At 62.3% G+C, this 20,138-nt stretch overlaps 1 protein-coding gene across 5 annotated transcripts; it reads left to right on the forward strand.

Moving 5' to 3' along the window:
• On the forward strand, nucleotides 1-18,924 carry FCHO1 (FCH and mu domain containing endocytic adaptor 1). Of its 5 annotated transcripts, none has more exons than XM_060182301.1 (28): nucleotides 1-96; nucleotides 3,878-3,922; nucleotides 4,113-4,187; nucleotides 7,773-7,864; nucleotides 8,160-8,234; nucleotides 8,672-8,813; nucleotides 9,945-10,097; nucleotides 10,183-10,287; nucleotides 10,494-10,592; nucleotides 10,848-10,944; nucleotides 11,084-11,128; nucleotides 11,214-11,292; nucleotides 11,452-11,476; nucleotides 11,658-11,733; nucleotides 11,919-12,100; nucleotides 12,176-12,200; nucleotides 12,376-12,427; nucleotides 12,540-12,631; nucleotides 13,446-13,697; nucleotides 13,924-14,027; nucleotides 14,104-14,188; nucleotides 14,341-14,449; nucleotides 14,879-15,034; nucleotides 15,211-15,343; nucleotides 17,950-18,149; nucleotides 18,235-18,290; nucleotides 18,498-18,662; nucleotides 18,770-18,924. In XM_060182301.1, the coding sequence occupies exons 3-28, from the start codon at nucleotides 4,161-4,163 to the stop codon at nucleotides 18,790-18,792; spliced, it is 2,649 nt and encodes an 882-aa protein (XP_060038284.1). In that variant the 5' UTR covers nucleotides 1-96; nucleotides 3,878-3,922; nucleotides 4,113-4,160; the 3' UTR covers nucleotides 18,793-18,924. The 5 variants fall into 5 exon arrangements, with proteins under 5 accessions (XP_060038284.1, XP_007533284.2, XP_060038286.1 ...); XM_007533222.3 differs by having other exon boundaries at nucleotides 11,676-11,733; XM_060182302.1 differs by lacking the exon at nucleotides 1-96 and adding an exon at nucleotides 3,121-3,181.
• The last annotated feature ends 1,214 nt before the right edge of the window (nucleotides 18,925-20,138 follow it).

The raw sequence follows: 20,138 nt of genomic DNA on the forward strand, positions 1-20,138 counted from the left end.
GTGGGTGGGGCCTGGCGCGCCGCAGGGCGGAGGGAGGGCGGGGCGCGCGGTGGCAGCGCCGGATCCGCAGGTGGCGGCGCGGGGTCGCCTGCAGGGGTGAGTGGGACCCGCACCGGGGCTCGGGGACCCTTGGCTGCACCTGCGGGACGCGTCCCCGGTCCCGGCGGCCGCGGGGGGGTCCGGGATGGCGAGCCGTGCACGGGAGAGGAGGGGTGGGGTGGGCTGGGGCGCGGTGGGCGGAGGGGGGGGCTTCCTGGAGGGGGAAGCTGTCCCCCACCCGGGCGACCTCGGGGTTCATGAGCGATCGCGGGGACCCCCCCCAATCCTGGGTCGGGCCTGCAGCAGAGCTGGCGGAGGACGAGGCAGGGCTGCGACGGGGACCCTTCCCCGGCTCCCTTTATTCTAAGCCCGGCTGGGGAGCAGGGCTGCGGGCGCCCATGCAGAAAGCGGGGTGTCCAGGAGGACAGCCCAGGGGAGACCCGCCGCTGAGCCTGGACCCCCCACCCCACCAGGCAGAGGAACGGACCCCTCCCCTTTTCTCCTCTGGCCCTGCCGCGGGTCTGGGGGTGCCCCGGCCCCCTGCACGCGGGACCCCAGCTCCGGCCTCCTCGCAGACGACCCTCCAGGCATCTGTCGGTGCGCCGGGGTGGCTCGGAGGCTCCTGCACCAAGACTGGGGTGTCCTCGGGCGCCCGGGTGGGGTGTGGGCAGGCGGCATCTGTCCCGGCATGAAAATAAACCGAGGTGGGCCGGAGGCGGGCGGTGAGCGGGTGCGGAGGCGCCTGGGGGTGGGGGAGCCCCGCCATCTGCTGGGATGGGACCCCGGGCCCCCGGGCCGCAGCCGCAGTGGGGGGACCTGGAGGCGGCTCCCCGCCACCTGGCCGGCCGGTGACCTTGGTGGGTGACAGCTCCTGCCTGGACCTGGTTCTCTCCCCTTTGCAAGTCGGGTTTGGGGGGCTCTGGAGCCTGCTCCGCAGAGATCCTGGAACCTCGGCGCCCCTTCTTGAACTCGGGGCGTCCTCAGCCGTCGACTTGAGCTGTTGGAGTCTCGGGGTGAACGTCTAAAGGGACCCCAAGCCTTAGTTTACTGCAAAATGCAGGTGGGGGGTGGTCAGCGTGGGGGCAGGAGCCGGGTCTGTCCTTGGACGCGGGGCCGGTAGGGCACCCTACACGCCCTGACCCACATACCAGCACCCACGCGGGGGACAGCCTGTCTGTGGGTGGGTCCCGGCAGGCAGCCTGTCCCCTGACCTCTCCCACCCTGGGTGGGGGGTGCTGGGCCGGGCACCCCGCACGTGCCCCCAGGCGCGGGCGTCCCCGTCTGAAATGGGGTGACTTCCTCTTTTGGGGGTGCTGAGATCAGAGCAGCCGTGGGAGGCAGGGAGCCCCGTAAACACAGGTGTGACCGCGGTGGCACTAATTATGTCCTCCCAGGTCCTAAATGGGGTCACGGTGACAGAGAAGGGAGTCGCTGGGTCTGGGGGGGGGACGGTTCCTCTGTTTCCCTACTGGAGGCGCATCCTAGAGAGGACACTTGCCTCCCACTGGGAAGCCCCTTCCCCCCAATAAAAAAGTTCTGACTTTGCTGTGTGCAGACAGGTGTGGTGGGGGTCCCAAGTCACCCAAGGGGTCCCCCAGACAGCTCAGGGCCCCCCAGCCCTCCCCCAGCCGCCATCTTTGCTTAGCATTGCTCCTGGGACTTGGGGGGGTGCCTTCTGGGGGCAGGGCAGGTGGCATTCCCGGGATGCTGCCCAGGGCTCCTGGGATGTGCCCACCCCCCAGTTCCCACAGCCTAAGGGTGGGGGCGTGGCCACTGCTGTCTGTCTGTCTGTCTCTGGGCTCTGACGAGGTCCTTGGGGGCTGAACTGGCTTCTGGGGCCCCAGCCCTAGACTTTAGGGGGCCCATGACGGTGCTGTGATCCTCACATCAGAAGAGGAAAAAGTCGGGAGACAGCTCAGCGGTGGGGTACGAGGCTGGCCTGTCCCAGGCTCCCTGTGCGTGCTGTCCCCTGCGCTGCCTGTCTCTGTCTCTGCCTCTGTCTCTCTTGTCTGTGAAACACTTTATCTCATATGAAACAAATAGTCGGAATCATTTGCCTTGGACTCTCAGGCCTGAGATCCTGGGTTCGATTCCCGGCATCACTTGTGCGAGACAGAGGCTCTGCTTCTCTCTCTGATAAATATCAATGCATGTTTTAAAATGTAAAGTGCCGGGGAGACAGAATGATGGCTCTGCAAAAGACCCTACTGCCTGAGGCTCTGAGGTCCCGGGTTCAATCCCCTGCACCACCATCAGCCAGAGCTCAGCAGGGCTCTGGGGAAAATAATAGTAATAGTAATAGTAATAATGGTTCTGCACACAGACTCTCCTGCCTGAGGCTCTGAGGTCCCGGGTTCAGTCCCCAGCACCACCATTAGCCAGAGCTCAGCAGGGCTCTGATGTCTTTCTCTGTGGCTGTCTCTGTCTTGATCTCTCTTTCTCTTTGTATCTCTCTCATTAAGATAAATAGTTAAAATACATGGTGGCCCGGGAGGTGGCACAGTGGATAAAGCACTGGACTCTCAAGCATGACGTTCTGGGGAAAATATTACTAATACTAATAGCAATAGCAATAGTTGGTAGTTGTTCTGCAAACAGACTCTCCTGCAATCCCCAGTAGCACATGGACCAGAGTGACGTCTGGTTCTTTCTCTTCTCCTATCTTTCTCATGAATAAATAAATAATAAAATCTAAAAAAAAAATAGTTAAAATACATGTATATAAATGAAAAAATAATTGAGAGACAGAGAGAGGGAGAGACTGCGCGAGCCTTGGGGTTCAAGAAATCCTTTGAATGTCTTCTTGTCTTTCTGATTGGAGGGAGGGACCCACACAGACGAAGAGCCCCCCCCCCCCCCCCCCCCCCCCCCCCGCACCCAGCTCTCGGAAGCCCTGACTCGGGGCCCTGGGTTCGAGCCTCAGTCTCCACTTCCGTGAGCAGGCATCCTCCCCCCTGGGATGGGTCCCGGGTGTGGGTGTCCTGACTCCTCAGCCCCCAGGGCCCTGTGAGCCTCGGGGTGTGGCTGCCGGTGGTGTTGGGGGGGGGTGACGGTTGGGTGCAGGGCGTGGCCTCAGCTTCCTGTCCCCACCACGGAAGTGGCAGGGCCGCGTGTCTGGCGGTGGAGCCCGGCCCCTCTCCTGGTGAGCCCCCCCCAGCAACCCCTCCGGGTTTGGGGAACCACACAGCTGTCACTTCCTGGATGGCCTGGCGGGGGAGGGGGCAGGGGACAGGGCTGGTGGCACTGGGTCCGCCCCGTCTGTCAAGTGGGGTCAGGCCCCAGGCCTCGGTGTGTGTGTGTCTGGCTTCCCAGCCCGAGGGGATGGCTCCCAGCCCACGGGGCTCCAGACGCACCCTCGCTTGCCGGGTGGGGGCCAGGGCACTGCTTGGGGACTCAGAAAACTCAGAGAGGGTAGTGCTTGTCAGGTTGATTTTGTGCCTGGTGAACTCCTGCTCATGGCTCAAACCCCAGGCCCCATGCCGCCCGCTTTGGGTCCATCCTTCTGCCCTCTGCAGTCTCACTCTGACCCTGTGGTGCCAGGGTGTCTGTCTCCACTCTGCTTCCCTACCTAGACAGGGCAGAGGGACTGGATGACCGTGGGGACAGTTAACTTTGGGGAAACTGAGGCTGGGGGAAGGCAGCCTTGCGGGAAGGCGGGGCCTGTCCCTGCCTGCTGCCTGCAGATTCCGGCTGCTGCGGGCTGTGAATTATGGATGAAGGCTGTGAGCTCCGGTGACAAGGGTGCCACCCAGAGCCTGCCGGGGACGCTGTGCCCAGTCCCCAAGGTGGGGAGGCCTAGGGTGCCCCCGCCGACCTCACCCCTCCTCCTGCTTTGCAGATGGGGAAACTGAGGCACGGAGCTGGGCTGTGACTCAACCATCAGGTGAATGCCAGGCCCTGGGGGACGGGCGGAGACATTGGAAGGACCGTGGCCCCCACGCGGGTGGCTGGGCGCAGCCTTGGGCTCCTTGCTCACCTGGCCTCTCCCTGCAGGTCTGGGGTCCCCCTCTGAGAAAGGACAGTCGGTGTTTCCCCTCCTCTGACCCCGGCAGCTCAAGCCTGCCTCTTTCCAGACAGGAGTCACATCCCTGGAGCCTCCAGGATTCATCCAGGCCGCCAGAATGTCATACTTTGCAGAGCATTTTTGGGTATGTTCCGCCCACTCTTATTTTGTTGGGGGATCCGGGTAAGGTGGTGGGGACTTTTCTGGAGGTGGGGGGGGGCACCTGGAAAGAAGGGAGAAGCTAAAGTGGGTTTAGTAACTGGGAATAAGTGATAGCTTGAAGAGCGGGGAAACTGAGGCCTCGGGCAGGACCCCAAGACCTGACACTGTGGAGAGAAGGCAGGGACCAGGCTCAGACCCAGGCTGGACTGAGCTGCAGCTTCCAAGGTCGTTCCAGCCTGGTTGACTAGGGGTTTCTTCTCTCCTCGGAGCCTGTTACTAGGTGTGTGGCGGGGGGCAGATGTGGTGCCAGGGTTTGAAGTCAGGACCCCACATGTGAGAGTGAAGCCTGCCGGGCCCCTGGCGCTCTTTCCACTTTCTCTTGGAGTCACTGTATTTGTCCAGTGACGAGTGGGGGCGGGGAGCAGAGCTGCCCTCTGGCACAGGCGGCCAACTCAGGACCTCATGCTTGAGAGACCAGCGCTCTACCCACTGTACCACCTCCCGGGACACTCAGGGGTTTCTGAACATCACTGAAATGCTGACCCTATGAAGCTATGAAGCAGTCTTATTCATCCATCATCCATCCATCCATCATCCATCATCCATTCATCATCCATCCACCCATCCTCCATCCATCCATCCATCATCCATCCATCATCCATCCATCCATCATCCATCCATCCATCATCCATCCATCATCCATCCATCCATCCATCATCCATTCATCAATCCATCATCCATCCATCCACCCATCCTCCATCTATCCATCATCCATCTATCATCCATCCATCAACCCATCCATCATCCATCCATCATCTATCCACCCATCCATCAATCATTCATCCATCAACCATTCATCCATCATCCATCCATCCATCATCCATCATCCATCCATCATCCACCATCCATCATTCATCCTCCACCTATCCTCCATTCATCTGTCATCCATCCATCATCCGTCATCCATCATCCATCCACCATCCATCCATCATCTATCCATCCATTCCCCCGCCCTGCCACCCCACGTCTAGCTGATTCTGAGAGGTGCTAAGGCCTCTGACACCCCCCACCCAATGCTGAGAGACCACCATTCTGGTGCAGAAGCAGCCCTGCAGGCTCAGGACAGGGTCAGGCCTGGGGGCTGCCTGGAGGAGGCAGATGGAGGCAGCAGTGGGCTGAGACTTGCAGGTGAAGAGTGGTGCAGGGTGTGGCATGGGGGGTACAGGAGGCCAGGGAAGCCTCCCCTTTCCCAGGGCTGCTTAGCCATTAGAAGCCTGTTGCTAAGCAACCGGTTACCCCTGGCAACAGGCGGGCTCCCTCCTCCCCAGCTGGGGTTCCTCTCACCCAGGCCTGGACTTTCTTAAAGGGGCCGCAGCCTGGCTGCCTGGGGCCTCATTCCCCCAGGCCTCCTTTGGAATGGCCCTCTTGGGGGGCAGGGCACCCCCCTCACTGAGTCCTCCCCAGGGGTCGGAAGCAGGGGTGAGTGATGAGGACTCCCAGCAGCCACCCCCACAAGCCTGCCGCCTGCCGGGTGATGGGGCTGAATAGGTGTATAGCTATTTATATTCCAGCAAGACGCACCCTGGCTTTGGGGGCGATTGCAGGAGAGAGACGCCTCTGCCCCCACCCGGAGCAGGGCTAAAAGGCGCCTGGCCTCAGTTTCCCTCCTGGGATGCGGGAGGCGGCCCCAGGGTCTGACCAGCACCATGCTGTGCTGTCAGTTAGCTCACTTCAAACGCCTGTTTATTGAGAAGGAAAAGAAAGAGGACCACAGAGACCCCTGCAGCCCTGCTCTGCTGCTCTGGAAGCTTCCCCCCTGCAGATGGGGAGCAAGGGCTTGAACCCGGTCCTTGAGCACTGTAATGTGTGTGCTTAACTGGGTGCGCCCCCACCAGGACCCCACGTTTTTTAAGCTTTGTTTTTGTCATTGTATATAGAGAGAGGCCAGGGCACCACTCTGCCGTCAAACCAGGAGCACCACGCCCCCAAGGTGCTAGTTCTGAGTCCTTGTGGCCTCTAGCTGGGTGGTACTTGGCCCCAAGCTGGCCAGGAAGGGGCCCGGGCTTCCCGCCGGTGAGCTGGGGGTGGCGGCGCCACTGTGGGCAGCCTCAGGCCAGGAAGGGAGCCAGTGCTTAGTGGCCAGTGCTGCTCAGATGTGGTGCCTGGCGCACCGTCCCCGAGGGTCCCCTGGGTGGGGCTGTCCAAGAGGCCAGTATAGACCCTCACCGGGCCATCGGGGTGGGGGGCTTGTTCTCACTCACCATGTGGAAGAATCAAGACCAGGAGAGAGGAAGGATCTCGCCGGTTCCCCAGTGACAAGGCAAAGGCCAGGCTCAGGCTGTAGGAGCTTGGCTGGCAGGCGACAGGGAGCCAAGAGGTTTTCTAGAGTGAGGGCCTCATCCGGGAGACTGGAGTGGAGGCAGCCCTGGCTGTGCTTATAGCTTAAGTTTATTTGTGTGTGTGTGTGTGTGTGTGTGTGTGTGTGTGTGTGTGTGTAAGAGAGAGAGAGGCCTGAGCCCTGCTTATGTGGCAAAGGCTGGTGCTGTGATCATATCTGGACCCCAGGTCTGCAAAACCAGTGCTGTAGCAGCTGACCCATTTCCCCCGTCGGCCCTCTCTCTTCCTGCCTGAAATTCCACCAGGAGTCGTGAGGCCCGGCAATGACCAGTGAATGTATGAATGAATGAATGAATGAATGAGGTGTGGATGACAGAGCACCTTACTTGAAGACCTCGGCACCCAGAGGTTCCACGTGGTGCTCTGGTTTCTCTCTCTCTTTTTTTCCCCTTTAATATTTTTATTTATTTCTGGATAGAGACAGAAATTGAGAGGGGTGGGGGAGGGAGAGAGACAGAGACACCTGCAGCCCTGCTCTGCCGCTTGTGGAGTCTCTCCCTGCAGGTGGGGCCCGAGGCTCGAGGCCCAAGCCCGGTCCTTGTGAACTGTCGTGTGTGCGCTCAGCCAGGTGCACCACCACCCCCCTCCTTGTGAAATAATTACAAGGACTCTTTCTCATTTAAATTTTCTCAAGTCCAGTGTCTCTCCCAAGATCCACTTCCTTCTGGGTCCAGATGTCACTGATTAAAAATAAATGAAGAGAGAGAAAGAGGGAGAGATTTAGCTGCTTATTGGCATGAGAGAGAAAGAAGGGGAAAGAGATGGGAGTTTTGCCAAACTCCATGCAAGGCCCGGGGATCAAACCTAGAGCCTTCCGCTCCCGAGTCCAGTGTTCAGCCGCTGCTCTATCTCCCAGGCCACAGCCCCAGGTCACCCCTCACTTCTGGAAGGATGTAGACAGAAGGGACCAGAGATGCAGCTGCAGAGAGACAGCAAGCCAATGGCGTGGTCTCGCCTTCCAGTCTGGAGTCAGAACCCCAGGCCTCTTTCTGATTGGACCAACCTTCACCCCAGGGAGCCAATCCCTGCGGCTGGGGACAGTGCAGCAGCCTGACTGGCCAGGGCTGGAGCCAATCCCTGCAGGCTGGGGGAGGGGCTTGCTCGGTGGTCCAGGACTCTGTTGCCAGGCAACGGGCAGCTCCCTGCATCCTCCCTCCCCTCATCCCTGTAGGGGGACAAGAACCACGGCTTCGAGGTCCTCTACCACAGCGTGAAGCAGGGGCCCGTGGCCACCAAGGAGTTGGCCGAGTTCATCCGGGAGCGGTGAGGCCCCCCAGCGCCCCAGGCCACGCCCACACCCTCAGCCACGCCCACCACCCCAAGTCCTTATTTGGGGGAGAGACCTCCCACCGTCCATAGAGCTTCCTCTGGTGCGGCCCATGGTGCCCCCATGTGGTGCCAGGGCTTGAACCCAGAGCCTCACGCATGGAAGGCCCTTCCCCTCTGAGAGCCACTGCTCAGGTGTTGTGGTTGGGGAAACTGAGGCCCGGGGAAGCCCCTCCCCCGCACCTACAAGAGCCCAGAACCCTCTCCAGCATCTCCCCATCCTCGAACCCAGGGCCACCATCGAGGAGACCTACTCAAAGGCCATGGCGAAACTTTCCAAGCTGGCCAGCAACGGAACCCCCATGGGGTGAGTGTGGGGACCCCTACCCTCAGGGTCACTTCAGTCAGAGCAAGAGATAGAGGGGAGAGGTGGCAGAGAAGGAGAGACACCCCAGCTCCGCTCCAGAAGCGTCCCTGTGCGCGGTGCTCCCGTGTAGTGGCCGCGTCCTTGCACCTACTCAGGTGTGCAACCTAGTGGGTCATCCATCTCCCGGCCCATTTGACTTGCGATAGGAAAAGCAGGGGGGGGGTGCAACGCTGATGCACCATCCCGGGGGCTTCCCCAGGTGATAAATGGTGTGGGGCTCGAACCCAGGGCCCCTCAACTGGCAAGACGTGTACTCTGCCAGCGAGCTGCCTCCCAGGCGCACTGGACGGTTTCGAGACCTGAGCTTTATGAGAGAGAGAGGGGGGGGGAGCAGAGCCTGGGTGGGGGCGCACCTGCGAGCCCCGCGCTGCCCGCAGGACCTTCGCCCCGCTGTGGGAGGTCTTCCGCGTGTCCTCGGACAAGCTGGCGCTGTGTCACCTGGAGCTCACTCGCAAGCTGCAGGAGCTCATCAAGGACGTGCTGCGCTACGGGGAGGAGCAGGGCCGGGCCCACAAGAAGGTGCGGGGGGGCGGGGCCGCAGGGGAGTGGCCAGGCGGGAGGGGCGGGGCCGCAGGGGAGTGGCCAGGCGGGAGGGGCGGGGCCACAAGGGGAGGGGAGGGGTGGTGAGGGGGCGGGGCCTCAGGGGAGTGGCCAGGCAGGAGGGGTGGGGCCGCAGGGGAGTGGCCAGGCGGGAGGGGCGGGGCCACAAGGGGGAGGCTTGGGGGGGTGAGGCACACAGGTAGTTAAAAAAAAGGGAGGGAAAGAGAGAGAAAAAAATGTCGAGATGGAGTTCCTCTCCATCACAAGCAAAGTCACAAGGACCCGTGAGCGAGCGCTCCTGGCTCAGAGAGTGTGCAGGCTGAGAGAGCGAGGTGAGAGACCCAGGATTAGACTCGCCACTACAGATGAGAAGGTGTCACGCTCCAGGGCAGGGGACGGGGGACGGGCACCAGGAGTGAATAGTTGGCGGTTGCTGACTTGGTTTTGGTTGACAGTGAGTGAGCTCGGTCTAAACAGGGGTGAGAGGCTGACGGCAAAAAACCCTAAGGGTGGGGCGAGGGCAGAACACAGCAGACAGGTGACCTGCATACACAGACACGTCACCAGTAAGTCATGATCTCACCTCGTATGTGGACAAGCGGTAGAGAGAGAGAGAGAGAGAGTGTCAGTCCAGCTTTGGCTGAAAGACGCTCCAGAACTTGAACCTGTGGACTCAGGTCTGCAAGCTGGTGCGCTGACCGCTTGAGCTGTCTCCACAGCCTGATGTAGACACCTTTTAAAATTCTCTTTAAAAGAAATCATGTATTTATTTTTGGATAGAGACAAAGAGAAATTGAGAGGGGAGTGGAGACAAAGAGGGAGACAGACAGAGATTCTTGCAGCCTTATTTCAGCACTCGAGAAGCTTCCCCCCTGCAAGTGGGGCCTGGGGGCTCAAACCCGGGGCCTTGCACAGTGTAATGTGTGTGCTTAAGCAGGGGTGCCGCTACCTGCCCGCCCCCTGATTTAATTCTTCTTAAAATTTGTTTGTTTATTACTGGATAGAGACAGGGGAGACTGACTCAGACTGAAGGGGTGGGGGGCTGGGAAGCTGCGGTGTCCGTGCTGTCCCCTCCCTAGGGGCGTCGGGTGACAGCCGTGCCCCCCGCAGTGCAAGGAGGAAGCCGGGGGGACACTGGACGCTGTCCAGATGTTGGCGGGGGTCAGCCAGCTGTTGCCCAAGTCTCGTGACAACTACCTGCACCGTTGTCTGGACCAGGAGAGGCTGCGCAGGGAGACCACCAGCCCGAAGGAGATGGACAAGGTGCCACCCTCCCCCGGAGCCTGGGGACCTAGCCCTGGGGAGCCTGTCCAGTGCCACCCCTGCTGAGGGACCCCCCTCTTCCCAGGCAGAGGCCAAGACCAGGAAGGCGGCCGAGAGCCTGCGGCGCTCTGTGGACAAGTACAACGTGGCCCGTGCAGACTTCGAGCAAAAGATGCTGGACTCAGCGCAGGTAGAGGGGCCCCCAGCCCCCCAGCCAGGCCGGAGAAGCCCAGGCCCAGAGCCGCCCCCCAAAGACTCCAGCCAGTCGGTCGGTTGTGTGCACGGGCTGGGGGTCTCAGGGAGCCCCCCACTCATCCTGGGGAGAATGCCGGAAGAAGGCGGGTCCCAGGGTCACGGCGCCCCCACCTGAAGCTCCTGGACCCCCCACCCCCCCAGCGCTTCCAGGCCCTGGAGGAGACGCACCTACGTCACATGAAGGCGCTCATGGGGTCCTACGCACACTCGGTGGAGGACACGCATGTGCAGATCGGGCAGGTGTGCGGAGGCGGGGCCCATGTGCAGGGGGCGGGCACAGAAGACGGGGTGGGGGGGCAGGAGATGAGAGTAGGGGTTCCAGCAGATAGGGGCAGGGCTGAGGGACAGATGGGCCCAGTAAGCGGGCAGGGTCGAGGCCCAGGGAGTGGGGTGTTGCTCAGGGGCGGGGCCTAGGCGCCATGGGCGGGGCCCAGCAGAGGGACTGGGTGGGGCGGGGCCTGCGATTGCCCCGCCCACAGCGCCCCACCCGCGCAGGTGCACGAGGAGTTCCGGCAGAACATTGAGAACGTGGGTGTGGACACGCTGCTGCGCAAATTCGCCGAGACCAAGGGCACCGGGCAGAACAGGCCGGGTGAGGCCCCCGCTGCCCTGGGCCGGTCCCGCCTCCTGGCTTGGCAGCCCATCCACTGAGTGCCCCCCAGAAACACCACGCCCCCAAGCCCTCGGGGTGCCCCCCCACCGCGTGCCGGCTGACACCCCATCTCTCTCAGGGCCTGTGGACTTCGAGGCTTACAGCGCAGCTGCCCTGCAGGAAGGCAAGTGACCCTCCCCCGGCCCAGGCTCCGACGGGGGGCAGCTGAAGGGGGCCCCCGGGGCTCACCCCAGTCCCTCTGTCCTCAGCCATGAAGCGTCTGCGGGGAGCCAAGGCCTTCCGCCTCCCGGGGCTCAGCCGGCGCGAGCGGGAGCCCCCCACTGCTGTGTAAGACCCTCCCCAGGCTAGATACCCCCCCCCCGCCGATTGGGGTGGATGGGCCAGCGCACCACCATGTCATTAGCTGCACCAGGAGCTTCCCAGGGACTCCCCCTTCTCAGAGACCCCGTATCTGTTCCTAACACTGACCCCTCTCTCTGTTTCCAGAGGATCCCAGGAGCCCGATTCCGGGGTGAGTGCTGACGGGGAGGGGGGAGCGCCCCTAACCCTCTGTGTCTGCAGCCCGGAGCTGGGGGTGGGGGTTTAACCTTAGGTTGGGCCGTTACCTTGACCTCCCAGCCCCGCTCATCACCTGGGTGGGGCAGGGCGGGGCAGTGGGCTGAGCCGGGTGGACAGTTAGAGGGCATCTCCAGCACCCCTTGCCTCCCCAGACGTGTCCAGAGGTGGATGAAGAAGGCTTTACGGTTCGACCTGATGTGAATCAGAACAATATCCTCTAGCGGAGGGGTGCAGGACAGAGGACTTCCTGGAGGAGGGGCCACCAGGATTGGGGCTGAATAGGAGTTCACCAATCAGAAGCAGAACAGCCTTGGGAAAAGGCTTACACAGGGCCCTGGTGTGAGAGGGGTGTGGGGGGGCCCTAGAGACCCCACATGGCCCTTGACCCGGTGCACGCACGGCCGAGCCCTCCTCCCGCTTCTCCTCCAGCGACTCGGACTTCGATGATGACGAGCCACGCAAGTTTATCGTGCAAATCAAGCCGGCCCCCGCCCGCAATCCTGCAGGCAGCCTGGAGGCGGCAGCCGCGCAACTCAGGGCCACGGCCAGCAGCCTCATCCTGCCTCCTGGGCCAGGGGTGAGGCAGGTCCCAGGGTGGGGGTAGTGGGCAGGGCTCCCCGGACCCTTGATCCCCTGACCCCTCTCTCCACAGGGCACCATGAAGCGTCAGTCGTCCCGTGAGTAGTGGGCACGGGTTGGGGTGGAGGGAGGCTGCTCACTCTGACCCTCGTTCTGGGCCGCCCTGAAAATTGAAGGGGGGCCCTGCGCGGTGAGGGGCTTCTGAGCTGAGGCTTAGTTGGCGAGTAGGAGTCCGCCCAAGAGCGTGAGGAATGCGGGACTGCTCTCTCCTAGGGGACACGGTGGGGAGGCCACAGAGGCCGCGCTCGGCACCCAGGACCAGCAGGTGGGTTCTGGGGGGCCTGGGGCCCCCGTCTCCCCATTTCTCACCCTGTGGGAAGGGTTTCCCGGGGGCAGCACAGCCGGGGCAGAGCAGGTGAAGGACCCTGTGCCCACAGTGGAGCTGAGCGCCCGCAGCCAGAGGACCCGCTGACCAAGAGTCTGTTTGGGCCGCCACTGGAGGCCGCCTTCGACCAGGACGACTTCACCGGTGAGGGGCGGGCGGGGGAGGACCCACGGGAGGACCCACAGGAGGACCCACAGGAGGACCTGGGGGAGGACTCACAGGAGGACCCACAGGAGGACCTGGGGGAGGACCCATAGGAGGACCCCTAGGCCAGTAGCTGAGTGAAGGGTGGGGCACTGGGTGGGTGGAGTCATGGAAGACGCTAGTGGGAAGAACAGGCTGAACATACTTGCTGGGTGGTGGGCGTGGTCTGTGGTGGGTGGGCGGGGCTTTACCAGAGTGGGGGCCAATAGGGTGAGAGGGCGGGGCCAACTCGGTTGGAGGGCTGGAGAGATGAGGCAGGGTTGGATGCTTGGTGGGTGGGGCCTGTTGGTTTATGGGCGGGGCTTTGGGCGGGGTGGGGCGGGGCTGGGTGGGTGGAGTCATCCGTGGGCAGGTGTGGTTCGGGTGGTGCGTGTGGCCTTGGGGTCGGGTGGGCATGGCCAGCAGAGGTGCGCCCCAGGTAACTAGCTCCAAGAGAATGTCGGGGGACCATGAGATGTCAGACCGTGGAGGGGCGTGGCTACGGCACCATTGGGAGGGGCCTACAGGGAGCCCCGTTCAGTGATGGCCGCCTGGAGGAGGCATCCACACTGTGGGTGGCCTGGGGGAGGGGCCGTTGACTGCGGTTTCCTCTGGGCTGTGGGCGTGGCCTCTGGTGGGCGGGTCTCCGGGTGCAGTCCGGAGTGGGCGTGGCTTCCTCTCGGGTGGGCGTGGCCTCCTCCCGAGGTGGGCGTGGTCTCGGGAGCTCGGCCTGGCCCAGGTTGGGGCTGAGCCTCTGTCACCTGCTGCTCCCCAGGCTCCAGCAGCCTGGGGTTCACCTCCAGCCCGTCGCCCTTCTCCTCCTCATCCCCTGAGAACGTGGAGGACTCGGGCCTGGACTCCCCGTCGCACGTGGCCCCCGGCCCCTCGCCAGACTCCTGGGTGCCCCGCCCAGGCACCCCTCAGAGCCCTCCTGGCTGCAGAGCGCCACCCCCCGAGACCAGGGGAAGCCGGACCCTGCCCACTTCAGACTCCCCGGGCCCCTGGGGGCTGGAGGCGGGAGCTGCAGGTGAGTCCTGGGGGGACCTCTGAGTGTGAGATTTGGGGTGTCCCAGGGAGCTGGGTGGGGGGATACAGGGCTGGCAGGGGGGTGTGAGGGCCCAGGACTTGGTGGACAGGTGGGAGTTAGGGGGAGCACCCCAGATCTTACGGTCTCCCCCAAATCAGCCCGACGCCTGGTTTGGAGCTGGGGATACGGGGCGGCCTCTCAGTCACCCCTCTCGCGCTGCCCCCAGACCCCGTGCTGGACGCCGCCCCCCGGGAAGGCCTGGCTGCCCCTCCCCGCCGACCCCGGACCAGGCAGGCGTCTTGCCCGCTCACACGCAGCAGTGGAGACCTGGTGAGATGGGGGGCAAGGGCAGGGGCGGGGCGAGCGGGGGGCCGTGGGGTCCCCAACCTGGCCTGTCTGCTTCCAGTCTCGCTCCCTGAGCCCCTCCCCACTGGGCTCCTCGGCCCCCAGCGCCCCCGACCGGCCCAGCTTCCCCCCCCAGATGGGGCATGGTAGGTGACTGGGGCTCACACGCCCTGTGCCTCAGTTTCCCCCTTTTATTCTGAGGGGTGACGCAGACTTCAGGGTGGGAGAGCCATTGGGGATGGGTGGGTCCTGGGGTTCCAGATCTCTACCCACTCTCCCTCCCCCAACCCCGCCCCAGGCATATCCAGGGGACCCAGCCCTGTGGTCTTGGGATCCCAGGACGCCCTACCCGTGGCCACCGCCTTCACAGAGTATGTGCACGCCTACTTCCGTGGCCACAGTCCCAGGTACGAGCCCTGTCTTCCCCTCCTCTCTCCATTTCTCTGTCTTATCCAATGACAACATCAATAACAACAATAAAAATAACCACAATGATAATGATAAAACAACAAGGGCAACAAAAGGGGAAAAATAGCCTCCAGGAGCAGTAGATTTGTGGTGCAGGTGTCGAGCCCCAGCAATAACCCTGGAGGCAAAAAAAAAATTCACTGTCCTGCTTCGAGCATCTTGGTGGCCTAAGTGAAAAGAGAGCAGGGAACAAGGACCGTCCCTCCTCCTCCGGCTCCAGGGGGACTGTGAACCCTGGATATGGGCCGGGTGTCTGGGGGAGGCCCAGGTGGACCCCTGTCCGTTTGTCCCCGATAGGATAGGTAGGGGTCAGGCTGCCTGGGGGAGGCTCAGGTGGACCCCTGTCCGTTTGTCCCCCCACCCTGCAGCTGCCTGGCCCGGGTCACGGGGGAGCTGACCATGACCTTCCCGGCCAGCATCCTGCGAGTATTCAGTGGGACGCCGCCCCCGCCCGTGCTCAGCTTCCGCCTGGTGCACACGGCCTCCATCGAGCACTTCCAGCCAAACTCGGACCTGCTCTTCAGGTGGGGGCCGTGGACTGAGACCGCCACGTGTCCCATGGCCGATGGCCGAGCCTCTCTGGGCTTGTCTGTGCCCAGATCTCTCCTACCCCTGCCGAGTGCAGATGGGGGGGCTGGGTGTGGAGGCGCCCCCAACCCTGGGAACATTGGGGTGACTGCAGGCCTCCCCTCGTCTGCAGTGACCCCTCACAGAGTGACCCCGAGACCAAAGACTTCTGGCTCAATATGAGTGCCCTGACAGACGCCTTACAGCGCCAGGCGGAGCTGAACCCGGCTGCTTCCTACTTCAACCTGGTGCTGCTGCGCTACCAGGTGGGCGACGGCTGGGTTGCTGCCCTCCGGTGGGGACGCCCGGTACTGCAGGCAGTCCGTTGGGTGGCGGGGATGCTGCCCTCCGGTGGATGTCTGTGGCAGTGCAGGTGGTGAGGTTGCAAAACCAGGATTTGCTGCCATCTGGTGAAGACACACGGTAGTGCAGGCAACTCCATCTACTGGGGCATTGACTGCTGCCATCTGGTGGACAGACATAGTAGTGCAGGTGCTTCCCATCTAATAGGACATTGACTGCTGCCATCTCGTGGGGATGTGTGTTACTGCGGGCAACTCCTTGTAATAGGACATTGACTCTGCTGCCATCTCGTGGGGATATGTGGTACTGCAGGCAGTCTCATGTAATCGGACATTGACTCTGCTGCCACCTCGTGGAGAGGTGTGATAGTGCAGGCGAGTCCATCTAATGGGACATTTGGCTCTGCTGCCATCTCGTGGGGATATGTGGTACTGCAGGCAGTCTCGTGTACTCGGACATTGACTCTGCTGCCACCTCGTGGAGAGGTGTGATAGTGCAGGCGAGTCCATCTAATGGGACATTTGGCTCTGCTGCCATCTCGTGGGGATATGTGGTACTGCAGGCAGTCTCATGTAATCGGACATTGACTCTGCTGCCACCTCGTGGAGAGGTGTGATAGTGCAGGCAAGTCCATCTAATGGGACATTGACTCTGCTGCCATCTCGTGGGGATATGTGGTACTGCAGGCAGTCTCGTGTAATCGGACATTGACTCTGCTGCCACCTCGTGGAGAGGTGTGATAGTGCAGGCGAGTCCATTTAATGGGACATTGATTCTGCTGCCATCTCGTGGGGATATGTGGTACTGCAGGCAGTCTCATGTAATCGGACATTGACTCTGCTGCCACCTCGTGGAGAGGTGTGATAGTGCAGGCGAGTCCATCTAATGGGACATTGATTCTGCTGCCATCTCCCGGGGATTTGTGGTAGTGCGGACAAAGCCATTTAATGGGACATTGATTCTGCTGCCATCTCCCGGGGATTTGTGGTAGTGCGGACAAAGCCATTTAATGGGACATTAATTCTGCTGCCATCTTGTGGAGATGTGCGGTAGTGCGGGCAAACCCATCTAACATGACATTGACTCTGCTGCCATCTGGTGGGTATGTGCAGTTGTGCAGATGACAGTAAAGACAAAGACTTAGCTACCATCTTCTGGAAGCATGTGATAGTGTAGCTGGTGAGTCTAGCAAAATGAGAACTTGCTGGGGCCAGGTAGGGTGCATGCACCTGCTAGAGCACACTCATCACCATGCTAGAGGACCTGGGTTCAAGACCCTGGGCACCACCTGCAAGGGGAAGCTTCACCTGTGGTGCAGCAAGGCTGCAAGTGTTTCTCTTTCTCCCCACTTCTTGTCTCATATACTCTCTCAGATAAAAGGAATTATTTCATATAAAAGGAAAAATTAAAACAAAGACTGGCCACGAGGAACATGGCTTTATCATGCAGACACTGAACCCATGGTCCTGATGACAATTTTTTTACCAGAGACCTGGCTGACGGTGGTGCTGGTGATTAAACCTGGGACCTCTGAGCTTCAGGCAGGAGAGTCTGTGTGCAGAGCCACGATGCTGACTCCTCCCTCCCACGATAATTTTTATTACCACCAGGGAAATTGCCGAGACTTCATGCCAGAAATACAAACCCACTGATCCTGGCGGCCATTTCTTTCTTACTTTCTGTTCTTATTAAAACGAAAAGAAGTTGGTAAGGGAGAGGGGGAAAAGATAGTTACACATGCAACACTGCTCCACCACTCGTAAAGTTTTCCCCCACAGGGGGAGTGGAGGCTCAAACCTAGGTCCTTTCACATAGTAACATGTGCACTTAATCAAGTGCAGCACTGCCTCTCCATATGGTGGTAATTTTTTAAAGACTTTATTTATTTATTAATGAGAAACATAGGAGGCGAGAGAAAGAGCCAGGCATCACCCTGGTACATGTGCTGCCGGGGATTGAACTCAGGACCTCATGCTTGAGAGTTCCATGCTTTATCCGCTGCGCCACCTCCTGGACGCTAATATTTAAGTAAAAATGTGCTTCCCTCTTCTGGAGACTCGGAGGAGTTCAGGTGATGCTGCGAACAAGGCCTCCGCTGCCATCTGCTGGCCAGCCATGGTGGTGCAGGTGGTGTATCTGGCGGATGAGACGTCTGCTGCCCTCTGCTGGACATGATGGGTAGTGCAGGCAGCGCAGCCTAACAGGATGGTGCTCCCCCACCCTCCTCTGGCCGTGCTCGGTAGTGCAGGCAGAGCAGTCCTGGGCTCTGGCGCCCTCTGCTGGGCGCCTGTGGTGTGCAGGTCGTGAGACAGTGGGTCGAGAGCCTTCTGCCCTCTGCGGGTGACATGGGTTCCAAGGACGTCAGGATAGGTCTCTGCTGGAGGCGCCCCTGCAGCAGGGTGTGCACTGACTGGGGGGGTTCAGGGGCCGAGTGGTGGGCGTCAGGCAGGGCCGGTGTGGCCGGAAGCGGCCGAAGGCTGTGAGAACGGGGGCGTCGTGCGTGGGGCTTTGAGCTCCGCGTAGGAGTTCTCAATTGTCACCGTCATTTCTCCCTCCCCCTGCACCCCAGTTCTCACGCCCGGGCCCCCAGTCGGTGCCCCTGCAGCTGAGCGCCCACTGGCAGTGCGGGGCCAGCCTGACACAGGTCTCCGTGCAGTACAGCTACCGGCCCGGCGCCACGGCCGTGCCCACGGCCCTCACTAACCTGCAGGTGCTGCTGCCCGTCGGGGAGCCGGTGAACAACGTGCGTCTGCAGCCGGCTGCCACCTGGTGAGGCCCCACCTGCGGCGGCCAGGGGCAGGGAGGTGAAGGAGGGGGGTCCCCGGACGGCTCTGACCCAACTCCCCCGTGCCAGGAACCTGCAGGAGAAGCGGCTGCTGTGGAAGCTCCCAGACGTGTCTGAGGAAGGAGGCGAGTGTGGGAGGGCACCGGGCGGGGGCGGGCTGGGTCTGCACGCTGGGGGTGGGGGCTCAGAGAGGAAGGGGTGAGGCCGTGGGGCCTGGGGTGCCTGCGGAGGCCTTGCCAGATGGGGCGGCAGGGCCCCCGCATGTCCCTGGGGGCCCCGGGAGCTTGGGGAAGGGTCTCGCCTCCGGACCCGCTGACCCCGGCCCCCCCCAGGCTCGGGCTGCCTCTGCGCCAGCTGGGAGCCCAGCTCGGGGCCCAGCACCCCCAGCCCCGTGGCCGCCCAGTTCACCAGCGAGGGCGCCACCCTGTCGGGCGTGGACCTGGAGCTGGTGGGCAGCGGCTACCGCATGTCGCTGGTCAAGAGGAGGTTTGCCACAGGTAGCCGCCCCAGCGTCAGCCGCCCGGCCTCGGGGTGGGAAGGCCGGCGGGGAGGGTCTCGGGGAGCCCCGGGTGCCCCAGCCGCCCTGACGTGCCGTCACCCGCAGGCATGTACCTCGTGAGCAGCTGAGCCTGCCAGCGCTGCCCAGTGAGCTGGTCTCCCGCCCTCCCGGCCCCTCGCACCCGCGCCCACAGGCCCCACCCGGCCTTTTACTGTTCTTGGAGTAAACACTGAGTTTTCTAATAAAACAGGAAAAAGGGAGCCGTTTCCGTGTGTTGCTGGGGGGGCAGCTCGCGTCCGGCCTGGGGCCCCGGGGGACTCAGGAAGGGGGCTGGCGATGGGGCGGGCGCCCCGTGATGACCCCGAGACTTGAGGGACGTTCCGCTGGGCGGGTCCCCAGGGTGGGGCGGCCCTGCACCCAGGTGTCACTTGCAGGAATGTGGCCAGGCCACATGACAGGGAAGCGGTGACCAGAAAGGACAGTGGGCAGCGCCCAGATGCTCTCCCGGGGTTCCTCTGCCCCCCACTGCCCCCAGGGCCATGCTGACAGGGAGAGACAGAGACAGAGAGATACTCGTGAGTTGGGGACCAGAGGCTCGAACCCAGGTCCTTGTGCTCGGCCACCTGGAACAGTGGAGTCCTGCAGGTGCTGAGCCCCAGCGGGGCCCTGGTGGCAGAGACAGAGAGACTGACACAGGCTGAGAGAGATCTCTCTGACCTTCATGCCTGTGTTTTATGAGAGATACAGAGACGAGAGACCCCACCGCCTGCTCCACCACCCACGGAGCTTCCCCTGGTGCTGTTGACGGCTCTCCCATGTGATGCCTGGGTTGAGGCCCAGCAAGGCCTGTGCTCTGCCCACTGCGCTCTCTCCCGGTCCCTAATCATTTTTTCCTGTGCCCTCCTCACACTTATTTTGCCACCACAGGGCCCCTTCCTGCATCCTGAGACCCCCTCTTCACACCCCAAGACCCCTCCCCAGGCCCTGGGACCCCTTTCTACACTCTGGGATCCCTCCCTATGCCCCGGAACCCCATCTCTGCTCCCTAGAAGCCCCTCCCTGTATGCCAGGACTGTCTCCTGCTCTGGGGGCGTGTCAATCCGGGCAGGCGGTGGGAGGCAGTGTCTGGAAGGGGCAGGGCAGCAGCAAGAAGGAGCCTGCTCCCAGGTGCAGCCTCTCGCACGGCTCCGGTGAGTCTGGAGACCCCCAGAGAAGGGGAGGGCACCAGACCCGTAGAGAGCGGGGGTCCCACACCCCACCCCCCAGCCCCTGCTCTCTGAGGTGGGGGACCCCGTCTCTGGGGCTGGAAGCCTGGATCCCCGTGCCCAGGATGGAAACGGGGTACCCCTGGCACCATCAGCAGCCCGGAGAGCTGAGCGCCTACGGGGGACTTGGGGGACACCGAGTTGCCGGGTCACCCCAGCGGCCCCAGGCCCCCCACCCCCTGGCTGGACGCAGCTTGGGGACCCCACCC

This window comes from Erinaceus europaeus, chromosome 23, assembly GCF_950295315.1.
Source record: "Erinaceus europaeus chromosome 23, mEriEur2.1, whole genome shotgun sequence".
NCBI classification, from domain to species: Eukaryota; Metazoa; Chordata; class Mammalia; order Eulipotyphla; family Erinaceidae; genus Erinaceus; species Erinaceus europaeus.

Excerpts from the sequence above, each read along its gene's own strand:
- FCHO1 (XM_060182301.1), top strand. The coding sequence starts at position 4,161 with ATGTCATACTTTGCAGAGCATTTTTGG. Across the intron at positions 12,632-13,445 it reads CGACCAGGACGACTTCACCG|GCTCCAGCAGCCTGGGGTTC; the intron begins GTGAGGGGCGGG and ends GCTGCTCCCCAG. Across the intron at positions 14,028-14,103 it reads CACGCAGCAGTGGAGACCTG|TCTCGCTCCCTGAGCCCCTC; the intron begins GTGAGATGGGGG and ends GTCTGCTTCCAG.